Genomic DNA, 15,554 nt, shown 5'->3' with positions numbered 1-15,554 from the left:
ACATCTCACACATTAATGCAAACGGGTACTAGTTAGTATCTTCAAGAGGGGAGTGAGTCGTGCCTCTGGGACTGAAAGAAAATTCTGATGTGAACCAAGAGAAATAGGCGAGTCTCTGGAAGTGAGTGAGCGAGAAAAAAAGAACAGGGTGTAGCACACACACTACCTTCGGGTCTCCAGGAGCAAAGCAGCTGGTGTAGTTGTTGATCTGCTTAAAGACAAAGCCCCGGTCCATGAAGGTGAAACATCTCTGTGGACAAAACAACCCATAACGTTAAGCATTTAGGCCCAAACTTTTTGGAAAGTTGGGTTTGGGTTCTAATCTGTCTTTACTGTTAATATGTCTATCCTTCAGCATACAAACATGCAATTGACCCTGACTGAGCAACTAACTGTGGACTACTACACACTGGTTACTCCTCCAGAAAGGACATCCCAGTCCCTTAGCAGGCGCCCCCTCGCCTGGCGCTCCCCACCTTGATGAAGACAGCCAGGCTATGATTCGCATTCTTGGATGCTTCTGGGTTATCTCGAAATTTCTGAGTGATATGTGGCATCAGCATATTCACAACGGTTTCCACTGCATGATGATAAGACGCAGGAAATCTCTGGTTTCGCAATACCTGGAAAGAATTTAGAGCGAGCACTTATTAGTTTTTAAGTTGCAACCCTTTGGGGGAAATATCCCCTCCATGAGTCCACTTAAATAATACAGCATTCTAATCTTATTTACCTGAAATTAGATAAAATGAGTTATTCTTTCTTCTCTCAAGGCACTGTACAAGTATTCTAATCCTTCAAAGGATCTCTGTGGATTAGAGCTGAGGTTTCAGACTGGGGCGTGATAAAGGCCCGCCTGGAGATGTTGACAGAAACGTGGAGATGTGCCTGCAGCCAGACGCTGATCAGGACCTGAGCTTTTACCCAGTACTTAGGGTGATTCTAGCCTGTACCTCTCAGAGCCCTTCAGAAAACACCACATTAGGTTTAAGCTTCAGTCCTCTTCAAATTAATTTTAAATTCTAATTTTCCCCCACCAAGAATGCTTACCTAAGAGATTACACTCAAGCCATTCAACAATTAGCTACCACTCGCTGTAAATCTTTGACATGTCAGTAACTGCACAAGACATTTTTATGTACTTTCCATTGAATTATTATAAGATCCATCATGAGTTTAAACCTCATTTCACAGAGGGTCAGATTAAGCAAATGTGTCTTCAGTCACACAACTATCAACCTAACAAAGAGTCAAATCCAGATCAACCATAATCCAACAGTCAGGTATTGCATGTTGAAAAGCTGCTGTGTTAGTCAATACGGTCCTAACTAAAAGCGGGACAACCAGATCTTGTACACCTCCTGGTGTGATGCAGTAGTGCATGAAGCATCCCTGGCAAAAAAGCAAATCAAAGCTGCATGGGGCTGAGGCTCTAGATATTACTACAAGTTCACAGGAAAGAAAGGGGCACATTACCATGTCACAGAGAACGGTGACATTACCGTCAGCCAAATCTAGAATGTGGGAAACTCTGATACACTTTGTGGAACAGAACCCCTATTTCTAGCGTGGACTTTGATGTGGAAGAAATAAAAACTTTTTTCTTAGGTTACTGTTATTTCAGATCGCTGTCACGTGGCTGAATCCATGGCTCTGAAGCTTAAGATATCCCAAGTATAACACATCATGTCTGTCTTTCCTGGTAAATCATTCCTAATTATCTCTCTCAAAAGCTCCATTCTTGTATGCTCTCAAACATAACATCTAAGTGCCCCCTCCCCCCCCCAAAAAAAACAACACCCTGACTTTACTATGTTCTGTTTAATCAGGCTTAGTAAGGTTTAATTTACATACCAGTATACTAAAATTCACCATTTTAAGGTATACAGTTTGCTAAGTCTTGACCAGTGAATACAGTTGTGTAACCACCACCACAACTGAGATATAGTACATTTCTTTCACCACAAAAGTTCCCTCATGTCCCTCGGAATCCCTTCCCTCCACCTCAACCCCTGGAGACCACTGCTCTCTTTCCTGTCCCTGTAGTTTTTCTTTTCCTAGAATGTCATAAAATGGGCTCATTCATACTGCATGAAGTCTGCATGATCATCACAGTGACTTCCTGCACTTAACATAATGCTCTTGAGATTCATCCATGTTGCTGCAAGAATCAGTAGTTTGTTCTTTCTTATTACTAGGTAGTATTCCATTGTATGGAGTTACCGCTATTTGTTTATCCATTCACCAGTTAATGGACATTTGGTTGTTTCCAGTTTTTGGCTATTACGAGTATTAAGTTGCTATAAGCATTTACATGCAGTTCTCTCTGTAAATATGTTAAGTTTTATTTATTTATTTTTAGAGAGAGAAGTGGGGGGAGAGGGGAGAGAAACATCAGTTTGTTTTTCTACATTTTTATGCATTCATTGGTTGATTCTTGTGTGTGCCCTGACCAGAGATTGAACCTGCAACCTTGGTCTATGGGGACAATGCTTTAATCAATTGAGCTACCTAGCCAGAGCCTCTGTGAATGTTTTTATTTCTTTTCACTAAATAATTTTAAGTAGAATTGCTGAATCAAATAATTAGTTGTTTTAATATTCTCCCTTATTTATTTATAATGCTTTCCATCCTTATCCTCAATCCCACCTCTTCCCTCCAATGCTGGATCTTCATCAGCATCACCCTAAAATGTCATTTCAGATTATTGCAGTTAGAGAGCTAACATGACAGGTATGTTAATCGGTTCCACAGGCTAAACTCCAAGGGGATGATACACTCACTGATATAAAAGTTTCCAAGCCTCTCTGCTGACACTTATATGCTCTTTCATCTCGTCATTTCTGCTCAAGAACCTACTCTACCTCTCTATGGTCTTTACCGAATCATTGCCTCAAAGCCCTCCAAAACCTCACTGTTATTTTGAGTGGATCTTGTTTTTCACTCTTTCCCTCTACTCTCAGCCTGAGCTCTGCCACAGAGGCCTTTCCTGGGCACAAGCTCTTCCCCATGCCTCTGCTCGTGCTCTTCTCTCTAAACCTGGCCTTTCTAGGCCCAGGTAAGATTCCCTTTCTATCTGCACATCAATCTCCTGTCATTCTGGAGCTCACATATACACCTTCCTGCACTCTCCTCTGACTGTTTCAAGCTGAATGTCTTCATTCTCCAGGGCAATGTCAGCCTCAAGGCTGAGGATGTGTCCTCTAATCCACGTGCATTTCTGCTTAATGCTCTGCACAGAGAAAACAACTGTTCAAAGCAGTTATTCATGAATGAAAGCACGGACATAAACATTCTGCTATTGTCTGGGTACAGGATTCACAATTATGGCTTAGGGGAAGTCCAAACAGTCCATTTAGAACACGAACCATACCATTCTCCTTCTACTTTTCAAATGAAAGCTCTTTCCTCGCTCAATTAAGCCTGAAAATGGTTGAAGGTTAAATAAGTAGCACTTAAGGGCATATATCCATCCTATCCTATGCCAGGTTTTCCAAGCACACCTGTGGAATGCCAGCAATTTGCTGGATTCAACGTGGGAGGAAAGGAAATGCAAAATGAGTCTGCTGAAATTATAGGTGCTAAATATAAATGATAGAAAATAAAACCTACCTAAAATATGTTGCCATTGAGGCACAGTGGGGTTCGGGGTTACAAACTTAGTAGGTCTCAGAGGTCTATTCAAAAACCTCTTATTAAAATTCCTAGCACATGCCACCTATGAAATCCTCACATCTAGCAAAGAAATTGCTTATTTTAGATGCATGTTGAAAGAGAGGCTGCGATCCATAGCCTTCCTCAGCAAATATAACAAAGGGTAGCTGATTGGCTGGGGGTGAGAGGGTGGGCACATGTGGCCACCTCCATCTTCAGAAAGACTGTGGCATCAGAAGCAGGCAGAGCAGCGTGGTAGGGATAGGGGTGCTCACATCGAGATCAAGATTTTCCCCTCCACATAAATGTGTACAACCCCGCCGAAACCGGTTTGGCTCAGTGGATAGAGCGTCGGCCTGCGGACTAAAAAGGTCCCAGGTTCGATTCCAGTCAAGGGCATGTACCTGGGTTGCGGGCACATCATCGATGTTTCTCACTCTCTATCCCTCTCTCTTCCTCTCTGTAAAAGAATCAATAAAATATATTAAAAATAAATATATTTTATTGATTTTTTTACAGAGAGTAAGAGAGAGGGATAGAGAGCTAGAAACGTCGATGAGAGAGAAACATCGACCAGCTGCCTCTTGCACACCCCCTACTGGGGATGTGCCCGCAACCTGGGACCTTTCAGTCCGCAGACCGATGCTCTACCACTGAGCCAAACCGGTTTCGGCCAATAAAATATATTTTTAAAAATAATGTGCACAACCCCACTAACACAGGGAGTGTGCACTGAAGGCCTCAGCTAACATATGCCATATCCCCAAAGGCCGATCAATGCCAGGTAGCATGGGGAAGGACACTTTCAACACCACAAGCATGATCTGGCTCTGACATGGATCATGCCCAGGCGTGTGCCTGGTCTTGACAATTGAAGAAAAACTTGCCAATGAGGAAGGAAATCAGGTTACAGTATAAACACATTGGATGAGATTAATAATCTTCAGTCGAAAACAGAAAAACTCTGAGAGGATTTGATCATGATTTTGGAAATCATCAGTGATACAGGAATGGTGATCATGAACTTGTTCCTCAAATTCAGAACACTGGGACCAGGGACTAGGATATAAAATTTTTAAAAAATATATATATATATTTTATTGATTTTTTACAGAGAGGAAGGGAGAGAGGGATAGAGAGCTAGAAACATCGATGAGAGAGAAACATCAACCAGCTGCCTTCTGCACAGCCCCCACCAGGGATGTGCCTGCAACCAATGTACATGCCCTTGACTGGAATCGAACCTGGGACCTTTCAGGTTCGATTCTGGTCAAGGCCGATGCTCTATCCACTGAGCCAAACCGGTTTTGGCTAGGATATACAATTCTTAAGATGGAAGTATAAGGCAAGTATAAAAATAACGATTCCAAACACATAAAACTCATTAGTCCTAAAATATAAGGCAGACTGAATGAAGGCTTAAAAAAAAAAAAAAGGGAGAAAAGTGTCTAGATCAACAATGTGTGAATTAGGGAAAAAGTGGCCTGGTTTCCGGGTGACATGAAGAGAAGGTCAGAGGGGAGCCTTCCAAAGCAAAAATGTTCAACTCTTCCAGGTGGTAAGTGGGCATTTGGGATCTCTTTTTATAGCAAATTATGTTATAGTTACATTTTCTCCTTGTGGATGCTAGTGTTTACTTTTTTAAGCTGGATAACAATTTTAAAATAAGCTACTTCTAAAAACTCTCTAAATATTGTTTTAGGACCGAGACACAATTAACTTTGGGAAAAGCCTGTGGCTGGTAACATTTGAGTGGTTTGTTCCACAGAGTTCCAAAAACAAAGGACATCCCAGAGGCCCTGGAGAACTAGGTTATGGGGCTGGACATGGCAGAGCATCTGGGAAAGGCTGGTTCTGACTCCAGAATAAGTCAGGTCTTGGCTCTGCTCAGTGAGGCAGCCCTGGGCAGGTTACTTCATGGGTCTATACTTTCATCTCACCCTCTGTGACAAGGGAGGAGTTGGACCAGAAGGTAGCTCTCAGATCTCTACCTCCCCCCCCCACCCCCCGAAAGGTCCATGGTTTAATTTGGCCTCTGGAGTAAAAAGCACATGCAATTGAGTTCCTTTACTAACCCATCACAGGTCCCAGAAAGAGGTCATGGATACTTGATTTTAAATATACTTCTTGTGAGTGTTTCCAAACTGTTCATTATCTCCCTGACCATCACTCCCATGGTCTAGTTGTACACTTTCCCACCTAAATTCATGAGGGCACAAACCACACTACATTTAACTTCGTAGCCCTTGAGTCTGCGTACAATAAAGAGCTCAAAATATAACAAATAAGTTATATTTTTAAACTTAAGCAAGTCATCAATCTTTCTGAAGTAATTATACTGATTTAGAGCAAAAAAAAAAAATAATAATAAAATATCCAGTGGGACCTTGTTATGAATTGAACTGTGTCCCCTGAAAACTCCTATGTTCATATTCTGTACCTCAAAATATGATGGTATTTGGAGACAGAGTCTTGAAAAAGGTAATTAAGTTAAAGCAAGGTCATTAAGTGGCCTTGATCCAACATGGGTGGGGTCCTTATAAGAAAGGAGGAGATTAGGACACAGAAGAAGGACAGCATTAAGACACAGGAAGCCATCGATAAGCCAAGGAGAGAGGACTCAGAAGGAACTAAACCAACAGACATCTTGATCTCGGACGTTCAGCCTCCAGAATTGTGAGAAAATAAATTTCTATCATTTAAGCTGTGGTAGTTAGAATGACAGCCCGAGCAAACTGAAATAGGCCTAAAGCCCATCCTGCATATGACAACATTTTTATTTACGGTATTTATTTTTTTTTTACAACAACATTTTTAAGAGGAAGGTAGTATATTCAAATAACCTGCCTACGTGTGTGTACGTGCACGTGGGTGTAGGCACACGTATATATGCATGTATACTAGCAGCACACTGCCAAGCAGACAGTCTGCTAGAGTTTTCCCTTGGCGGGCTGTCCTGGCATGATTCGGATGGTGCGTTATTCGGTGGAAGGCAGGGCCCACCTCCATCTGGCACCTCCCTGTGTGCTAAAGCTGGAATGAAAAGGAAACCATCTGGTCAGGCACCCACACCGCCTCTACTAGAGGAAACTACAGCTTTAGGGTCTGAACCACCAACCTGGAGCCTGACAAAACCCATCAGCCTTTCCCAAGGCTTCCTCCAGGAGTCCAGATGGCCCAGATCCTGACCCTCCGGGCCTGAGACTCTGCCCTCCTCCCCACATTCATTTAGAGAGACTTGCCTGGCACCACAATGGTTCCCTGCACAAGCACCTTTGGCTCTCACCCAGACTTCTCCAGCTCACACTTCTGTATGCGACGATGTGGCAAGAACTCACAGTCACAACAGCAACTGCAAGGCTGTGCATTTCAGGAGCTGCGCAGCATGCCACCTGCATTTACTGCCTTGGAATTTTATAAAAATGCATCTGGGCTCAGACAGGCAGCAACCAGTCATATAGGCACAGTCCAGAGGCACACACGCGGCACCAAGGAGAGGTGGGCCGGGGGGTGACTGAGTTATCTGAGTCCATTCATTGGCTACAGAGGATGTGAAGTAGCACCAGACCTGCTTCTAAATCCCTGAGAAATGTCTAAGATGTTCAAGACACTTAAGAAACACCAGGTAAATGCATTTTAAATGAATACTTAAACTACTATTCCCTTTTCAACAAACTGGGAGATATCTAAGCTAGTCAAAGGAAAGAACACATTTTTCTTAGGATTTAATAACACAGTGTGTGAGGTGTATGGGCATGAGCCAGAGTGGTCTCCAAACCTGGCTCCCTCCATTCACCAGCAGTTACAGCTTGGGCAGGTAACTCAAGCACCATGGCCTCAGTTTCTGTAAAATGAGGGGTAAGACTTATACTCCCCCTGCCTACATTAGGATTGTTATAAAGCTAAAATGGTTTATCACTGGAAAAACAGTACTGTAAGCCATAAACACAATGAAAGATACTTTTCTCTAGGAACCATCACAGGGTGGAGCGACATACCTTCACCTTGGAGTTCTCTATCAAGTGCTGAGCCATGGATTTTATCAAGACGTCAAAGAAAAACCACGAGTACTGAAAGAAAAAAAGGATTCCAGTGAGCAAAACAACCAGCTGGAAGAGACCTTTATTCTCTTAGGCCAGTGGTCAGCAAACTCACTAGTCAACAGAGCCAAATATCAACAGTACCATGATTGAAATTTCTTTTGAGAGCCATTTTTTTTTAAAAAACTTAAACTTCTTCTAACGCCACTTCTTCAAAATAGACTCGCCCAGGCCGTGGTATTCTGTGGAAGAGCCACACGCAAGGGGCCAAAGAGCCGCATGTGGCTCACAAGCTGCAGTTTGACATGTGACAGTCTTAGGCTGGCAAAGTCACTGACATAAAACAAATGTGACCAAAAACACACGGCTGAACCTCTTGGCAAGGTATTATTGGACCATAGTTTCTGGCAGGTGTTCTCTTGTTTTCACATGTCTGACAATAAGTGACTCCATCCCGCCAGGGACAGGTACATAAGCTCAGCAACCCACAAAGAGGCTCTGTTCTATTAGATTTGCAGCCATTCCCCTTGGCTGAGTCTCACCTGCTGACACTTGCCTATAAAATCTCTAACTCATGGTCCTCCAATTATTAAAATATGATTTATTAATGCCAAAGAGGCCATGAAGCTTTGAGTATAATAATAATTTGCAGCTTTCATAGTAGCACAGTACAAGGGGCAATGTAGGTACCAAAGAACTAACTCTGTCACTGCTTTTTAGGAGGTGATGATCCTCACTAACAGCACACAGAAAGAGCGAATTGATCTAGCTGAGGAGTCTGAGGTTTCTTTCATCAGTTTCAATACTGCAGAGCCACGCTGGCCTCCCAACATACCTTAAGCAGTTTGTTGCTGGTGAGAAAATCAGCAGAAGGCTTGAGAATTGCCGTCATGGATTTGGCCAGTTCTTCATGCACTGTCTTATATTCGGCGGCAATATACGGCTCAGCCTTGTACGCGTACTTTGAAGAAAAGGGAAAGATGCTTTAATGCACTGGTTTTCCAAGCTGAGCTGAAAGCTGAGGAGGCTCCAGAGGATGAGGATCGGGGACCCAGGTACAATGGCATGGGTGGGAGAGGAAGGTGTGGAAACGGAATGTGGGAAGGGTTGTTGTCATGTGACAGAAAGAGGGAGCTCAGGATGTCTTTGGGGGACCCACCTAAATATGAGAATCACCTGACTCAGGCCAGTGGTCCTCCAGCCTGTAGCTCCACCTCCTAAGGACTTCAGGAAATGTGTCACATGATACTGCTAACTGATTCCCTCAACAACCCAAACTTCACTTTTTAGATGGACACGCAGCTATAATTCATACTGTCAAAGATTAAATGGAATGTGTGCAACTGTTTAGAACAATCACTGCCACCATGTTTACTGAATATTGTCCATAAAGGAAGAACTTGTTGCTGTTTATCCCAGCACGTAGATGGAGGCCAGAGCCAACCTTCCTATCTTGGGAGGAGCAGGGTTCCTGGGAAATTTTAGTTGGGAAAAGAAAAAAATGAAGACAAGAAGCCATACCAGAGGCCTCGCTAAGAGTGAGTTAATACTCTTCTTTATAAACGTCCACATCACGGGCAGCACCCACAAAAGAAGAAATGTAGTTGACAAAATGATCCTAAGTAAATAAATGAAAGGCTGCCCGCTTTGGACTTCCCCTCATCTAGGTGGGACTCCTGGCTATGTGATACAGAAAAGAAAGCAGAGGTATTAAGTTTCATCCCAAAATATACCCAAATCACTAGATTTTTTAAAAAATAAGTTCTTAGAAAGGAAAATTGGAGAGCCACAGATTTAAGTGATTGGGACAGTTTATTTTTACATACCTTAACATATGACCTCAAGTGGCTCTCCAATTCTTCCTCATGGCACTGGGCAACCACATGAATAATGACCCTACACACCACAGGAATGAATAAAGCAATGAATAGTAATGTGAAAATGGAAACATTTCATTATTATCACAGTAGAACAATGACGATGCTATTGGCACCACAGGAAACAAAGAATTAAATGAGATCTCTCCATCTGCCTTAAATATAATGTTTAACACACACTATGCATCCGGATATGTATGACTGTGCTCCAGATGTGGATAGACTGAAAGGGAAGGGGAGTGCCCACCTCACCCCTCTCTCACCGTGTCACGTTGACAGCGACTTCCTCATGAGTTGCTCTGGTGAGGACACGGAACAGCTGGTTTAGGATGGTGGGCAAGAAGGCAATCATCACGTGGCCTTCCATGGCGTGCAGGCTCTACAGATATGAAATACCAAAGTCCGAGTTATCCTCTGACATTAAACCAACACTAAGCAATTTTCACTCAGTTCAGATAAGGTTGGGAGAAGTGTATCTAAAGCAAAAGGAAGGCAGTGAGTGGCAGGCAGGATAAGGGACAAAGATGTCCATGTCTGTGAATATGTTACACGGCAAGGGGAATTAAGGATGCTAGTCAGCTGACCTTAAGATAGGGGGATGCTCCTGATTTAATCAGGTGGGCCTGCTGTGACCACAGGGGTCCTTAGAAGTGGAAGAGGGAGGCAGAAGAGGCGAGTTGGGGGAGATGTGTCTAAGGAAGAATGGCCAGCGGTGCAACTTGTTGGCGTTGAGATGGACGAAGTGACCACAAGCCAAGGAATGAAGGCAGCATTTGGAAACCAAAAAGGGTAAGAACCCAGGTTCACCCTAGTTTCCAGAAAGGAAACTCGCTATTAATAACACCTTGATTTCAGCCCATTGAGGCTCCTACTGGACTTCTGACCTACAGAAGTGTAAGATAATACATGGTATTGTTATAGGCCACCTAGTTTGTGGTAATTTCTTACAGAACTAATAGGAAACTAACGCACAGGTTCTTCTTCAAGTCACATGGCTGTCTCTGAGGCAACCAAAGGGGATTCTGTGATTTCAGGATCCCTAGTCCAATTTGCTTAAATCAAATAAACTTCTACTGCATTTCTCACCTTTCTTACAATTTGTTCCCATGTCTAGAATGCTACTTTACTTTTAAAAAATATTCCCCTAAGGAGACATATGTACTACTATTTGTAATACATTAAACCAGTGGTTCTCAATCTTTCTAATGCCATAACCCTTTAATATAGTTCCTCATATTGTGGTGAACCCCAACCATGAGGAACTGTATTAAAGGGTTCCGGCATTAGAAAGGTTGAGAACCACTGCTTTAAACAATAAAATAATAAAATAAAATAAAATAATAAAATAAATTAAATTTTAAAATAAAAACAAAAAATGTTCCCCTAGAGCAGTGTTTCCCAAACTTTTGACATATGTGTACCCCTTCTATAATTTTCGTAACGCTGAGTATCCCTCGTACTCATGAGGACATAGAATTAGGCGCAGCTAAGCACGGTGCAGTGCATATCCCCACCAAACTCCAGTGCAATGCATACCCCCACCAAACTCTTTCTGTACCCCTGGGGGTATGCGTACTACACTTTGGGAAACACTTCCCTAAAGTCATGTTCTGGATGGCACTCCTTTAGACAAATCCTGCTTGCTCCCACGTGCAAAAACTGCAGAAGTCTCCGTGACCCTGCGCAAAGCTGGGGTTGCTGGCATGTATTATCTGTTTTGAACCACCTGCTATGCAGTCTCAAAGCTTATGTCATCTCCTACCGTGAACCAGAAGTTACTTAAAGGTGAGACTACAGTAACTGCTTCTGTGTGTCTGATTCTGCCCTGTGAGACCAGAGAGCACTCAACATGGGTGGCCTCTGTAAGCGAGGGGTTTCCTATGCAGGGAACAGTATGTTTTAGGTCTGGCCTGAGAAAAGTATGTGTGGGACTAGGACGAAGGGGAGGGGAGCACAACTCTGAGTGCCCTTCTTAACACTATCTCAAACCATACAAAAGCTGTTGGTGTGAGGGTATCTAGCTAAGAACACCACCAAAGAGAAAACCCAATAAACTCCTAAGTCATGGACTAAGAAAGCCGTCTGATACCTTAAGGTACTTCACAAGTTCATTCCCTAGAGCTTGGGCTCCAGATTCAGTTTTCTGACAGTACTGGAAAAAATTATGCAAATGCTGATCCTGGGAAGGGAAAAAAAGAAAGTTTATTAGCATATCTCCAGTAGAAATAGAAGTACTTGCATCTTACAGCATGCATGTTTCATTTAGACTATAAAAACTGAGCATATAAAATGAAATATCAAAGAGGTAAAAATGAAAACAAATTTAAAAAAATGTTTCCAAAGATCCTCTAACAAAAGAGGAAAACAGTTTAAAAAAGATTAGTTGTATTTTTCATTTACTTCAGTACATATGAGCACCTTATCTCTATTTCCTTTCTTCAAAGAGGACTTACAGAGTAAAAATATATCCATAGGACATGTCAATTAAACTTTTGTTTTGCCAAAAAAATTATACTAACTCATTCACAGAGCAATCCCTGCTAATTTTAACGGACTAGCGCATACCTGAGTATACACCGTAGAAACCAGATGGGTTGAAACTTTCAGCAGGGGCTTGCTTCCATCCACCCATTTAATTTCTGGACCACAATGCTGAAAAATATGGGGAGGAAAAACATCCCAACAGATGAGTGATCTTGGCTTCAATCACCATCCTGAATGAGGGTCCTGGTGAGGTGCGGAAGTTCCAACGGCTCTGGTGACTGGATAGTCATGCCTATGCCTGGCTCACAGCAGGATGAAACCAACACTAACTCCCGCCCACTTTCTTTCCCCGAGTACAATGCTCTTCTTCCTGGATTTTATAAGTTATCTTTCCTGTTGAGTTGCAGCTGTCAGGATTACTGTCCATTTGAGAGGGGAAAGCATCCTATTTCGCCACTGACTTAGCCAAACTCCAGCTCAGAACTCTGAAGGTGATGGCATAAGGTACCAGATAAAGTGGGTAGGACAGTAAGCACTCCTGGCACAGCCAAAGGGTCAATATTTGTTTGTGCCTATTTTTTTTTAAATTTCAGAAACCTTCATTTTTCTCATGTTCAGATTAGGAACCATAATTGAATGTTATATGATTTAATCTTATTTTGGAATATTTTAACTATCTGTTCATAATATGAGCCCACATTTGGCTCTATTTAAAATGCAGAGAAACATTAAAAGCCATTCAGAATGAAAGGAAATAAAAACCTTTTCTGAGCATCTTATAAAACTGAAGTCTACATGATCTAAAATGGCTTAAAAAATGCAAAACCAACAAACCAACAGGAGGAATCTGAGACAATTCAGGCACTAATGAATCAGAACGAGCTCCCATGTGGATGAGATATTTGCTTACTGGACTTATTACATTATGTTAGAAGATAATTTCTAATCATTTGCATGACCCTAAGAATGCATCTTTGTTTGAGCATGGCTAGTTCGCAGAGATTTTCTTCCTTATCCAAGTCTTTAGCTGATCTTTCATGTTTTCTGAAGGAATGGGATAAATCAATCTTAAATTCTGATACCCTGCCCATTCCAAGCTCCTGGTAGCCAAGGTAGCCAGGTGGGAGATTGGCTGAAACAGGAACGTGCTGCTCATTGGTCACCACCCTTCCATCTTTCAGAAGAGGAAGCCAGGCATATCCAACTGTTGAAACAAAGAACAAACAGATTCACTGTAAGTGTACGAAAACTGATGAAAGAAAGCCAATCTTACTAAATTGCCCGATCTTCAAGAACTGTTAATACCATTCAGGGTTAAGAAACTGAAGAGACCCTGAATACAATCTCTGTAGTCCATTGATTGCTGTGGGATTAGAATTCTAAAATTACCTTTTATAGAAACTTACATATACAAACCAGGCATGCTACCTTCACAAACATCATCTAAAAACTCCTTTGCGAAAGAATGCAAATGCATAGAAAAATAAAATCTAAGAAATGAATTTGTAAGTTATATAAAAAAAAATGAAAGGGATAATGAAAGTTCAAACCTTGTGTTTCAACAACATCCTTCTTCTTTGTGCTTCCTTTGCTTGAATTATCACAGCTGACGTGGAAAAATGTGAACAACAAGTGGTGCTTTTCATGTAGCTGGGTGGGCAACTCTATTTTAATCTGCAAGGAAAGCAAAGCAATGACTTCTCTAATATTCCAGAACAACAAAATGTCTTGGTGATAGCAGCCACACAACGTGTCACCCAACGCCTAATGGTCCGTTTGGTCTCCAAACTAATAATAACGTTTGTAGTCAAAGAAATCTGAGACTGTAAATTGTGCTAAGGAAGAAATGGGTCCTCAATGCAATGTTATACTGTTATGGGCTGAATGTTTGTGTGTTCTCCTCTACCCCCCTCCCCCAGCCCTTCCCCCAAAAGTCCTTCCCAAATTCACATGTTGAAATTCTAACCCCAAAGGTGATGGTATTAACAGGGGCCTTTGGAGGTGACTAGGTCATGAGTGTGACCTACATGGGATGAATGCTCTCATATAAAAGAGATCCCACAGAGCGCCTGAGCCCTTCCCACCGTACGAGAATACTCCTGACAAATCTGCGACACTGACCATGCCGGCACTCTGACCTCAGACTTCCAGCCTCAAGGACTGTAAGCTATAAATATTTGCTATTTATAAGCCATTTAGCCTGTGGTATTTCATTGAACAGCACAAACAGACTAAGACATGACTGACCAAAACTAGAAGAGTTAATATTTAAATTCCGGAAGGAATTGGAAAACACATGAGAGAAACCACTACATTAACTTAACATAGCCAGGCATGGTGACAAACCAGGGTAGAACATTTACCAGTAGAATTTATTAGTAGTTTTAACCACCTACATATAATTTTACATTAGGAAACCCAACAATAAGAAAGTCCCAACAGATGTAGCTATACTTAAGTATGAATTTGATAGAAACTATGTCAGAGTTATTAATTGTGGTAGTGACAGAGGAGGGATTTTTAACTTTTTCTTTGCTACAATATCTGCATTTTCCAAGTTTTAATTTTTTACAATAAATACATTGCTTCTCTAATTAGAAAAATTTATGTAACATAAATAATTCAACATTTAGTTCTATCACTGTCCTTTCAGTATAGTATGCAGCTTCCGTTGAGTTTTTGCTTTACTAAGCAAAGAACTTGGAGTTTTCCTTAAAATGGGTTAAACTGGGTTTTCCCTTGAAAATCTTACCTCATCATAAAATTCTGGGTTTTGATGATGGTGTAAAACTGCAGCAAAGGCACTTCTTGTGAACACAGGCCCGCCGGGTCTGCCATAAATGCACTGAAATAAGAGTTAGCGAGGGAAACACCAACATTCAATTGTTAGAGAAAGAAATCAAACTCAGATGTGTTGTAAAGAGCATTCCCACAGCATAAGTTTAACCAGCTCTGATGGATTTACTTCTGCCTGTGAAACTCCAGATGGACAAGCCCCCTTAGTCCTGGGCCCAATTCACCCTCCAGCTCCCTTCCCAGCCCTCCCCTGAGCCTCCCACCCTCTGAGCTGTGGCTCTGAATCAGACCTTGCTCACTGCTCCCTTTCCCACTGCCCTGCCTCTGCTTATGCAACCGTCTGTCCCAGGGATCTTCCCTTCTAAGTGCCCCAAGCAAACTCTCATGCAACCTTCCGAAAATGGTGAACTCCTTCCTCTGTGTCCCTTCAGCATTTTTCCGTTCTAATTATTCAGTTTTGTAAAATAAACCCTTTCAGTACCTTCTATATGCAAGGAGCTTTTTTTTGTAACTGTCTTTTCCCACCAAACTACGAAATTTCTTGAGGGCAAAAACTATACTACATTGTTCTCTGCAATTCTGAATCCTCCACTTCTTGCAAAGTCATTTTCATAGTTTCAGTAAAGAATTTGGGCTCTGGAGCCAGACTGCCTGTGTTTGAATACCAGTTCCCCTAATGTATGACACTAAGCCATTTATTTAA

General features: G+C 42.0%; 1 protein-coding gene across 28 annotated transcripts in view; it reads right to left on the bottom strand.

The window, feature by feature from the left end:
• Positions 1 to 15,554, bottom strand: part of DOCK9 (dedicator of cytokinesis 9) — a 248,544-nt gene that overhangs the window by 57,924 nt on the left and 175,066 nt on the right. For all 28 annotated transcript variants that reach the window (XM_084880234.1, XM_084880236.1, XM_084880241.1 and 25 more), the window contains exons 19-29: positions 14,808 to 14,900; positions 13,606 to 13,729; positions 13,138 to 13,259; positions 12,137 to 12,223; positions 11,661 to 11,750; positions 9,835 to 9,950; positions 9,521 to 9,590; positions 8,530 to 8,655; positions 7,653 to 7,724; positions 477 to 623; positions 167 to 250 (exon numbers count right to left, since the gene is read on the bottom strand). In XM_084880234.1, coding sequence (XP_084736360.1) covers positions 167 to 250; positions 477 to 623; positions 7,653 to 7,724; positions 8,530 to 8,655; positions 9,521 to 9,590; positions 9,835 to 9,950; positions 11,661 to 11,750; positions 12,137 to 12,223; positions 13,138 to 13,259; positions 13,606 to 13,729; positions 14,808 to 14,900 — 1,131 coding nt within the window. The remainder of the gene's footprint in view (positions 1 to 166; positions 251 to 476; positions 624 to 7,652; positions 7,725 to 8,529; positions 8,656 to 9,520; positions 9,591 to 9,834; positions 9,951 to 11,660; positions 11,751 to 12,136; positions 12,224 to 13,137; positions 13,260 to 13,605; positions 13,730 to 14,807; positions 14,901 to 15,554) is intronic.

Source organism: Pipistrellus hanaki (assembly GCF_964339955.1).
Source record: "Pipistrellus hanaki genome assembly, chromosome: 3".
In the NCBI taxonomy this organism is placed as follows: domain Eukaryota; kingdom Metazoa; phylum Chordata; class Mammalia; order Chiroptera; family Vespertilionidae; genus Pipistrellus; species Pipistrellus hanaki.
This window is presented reverse-complemented; position numbering and strand designations above follow the sequence as displayed.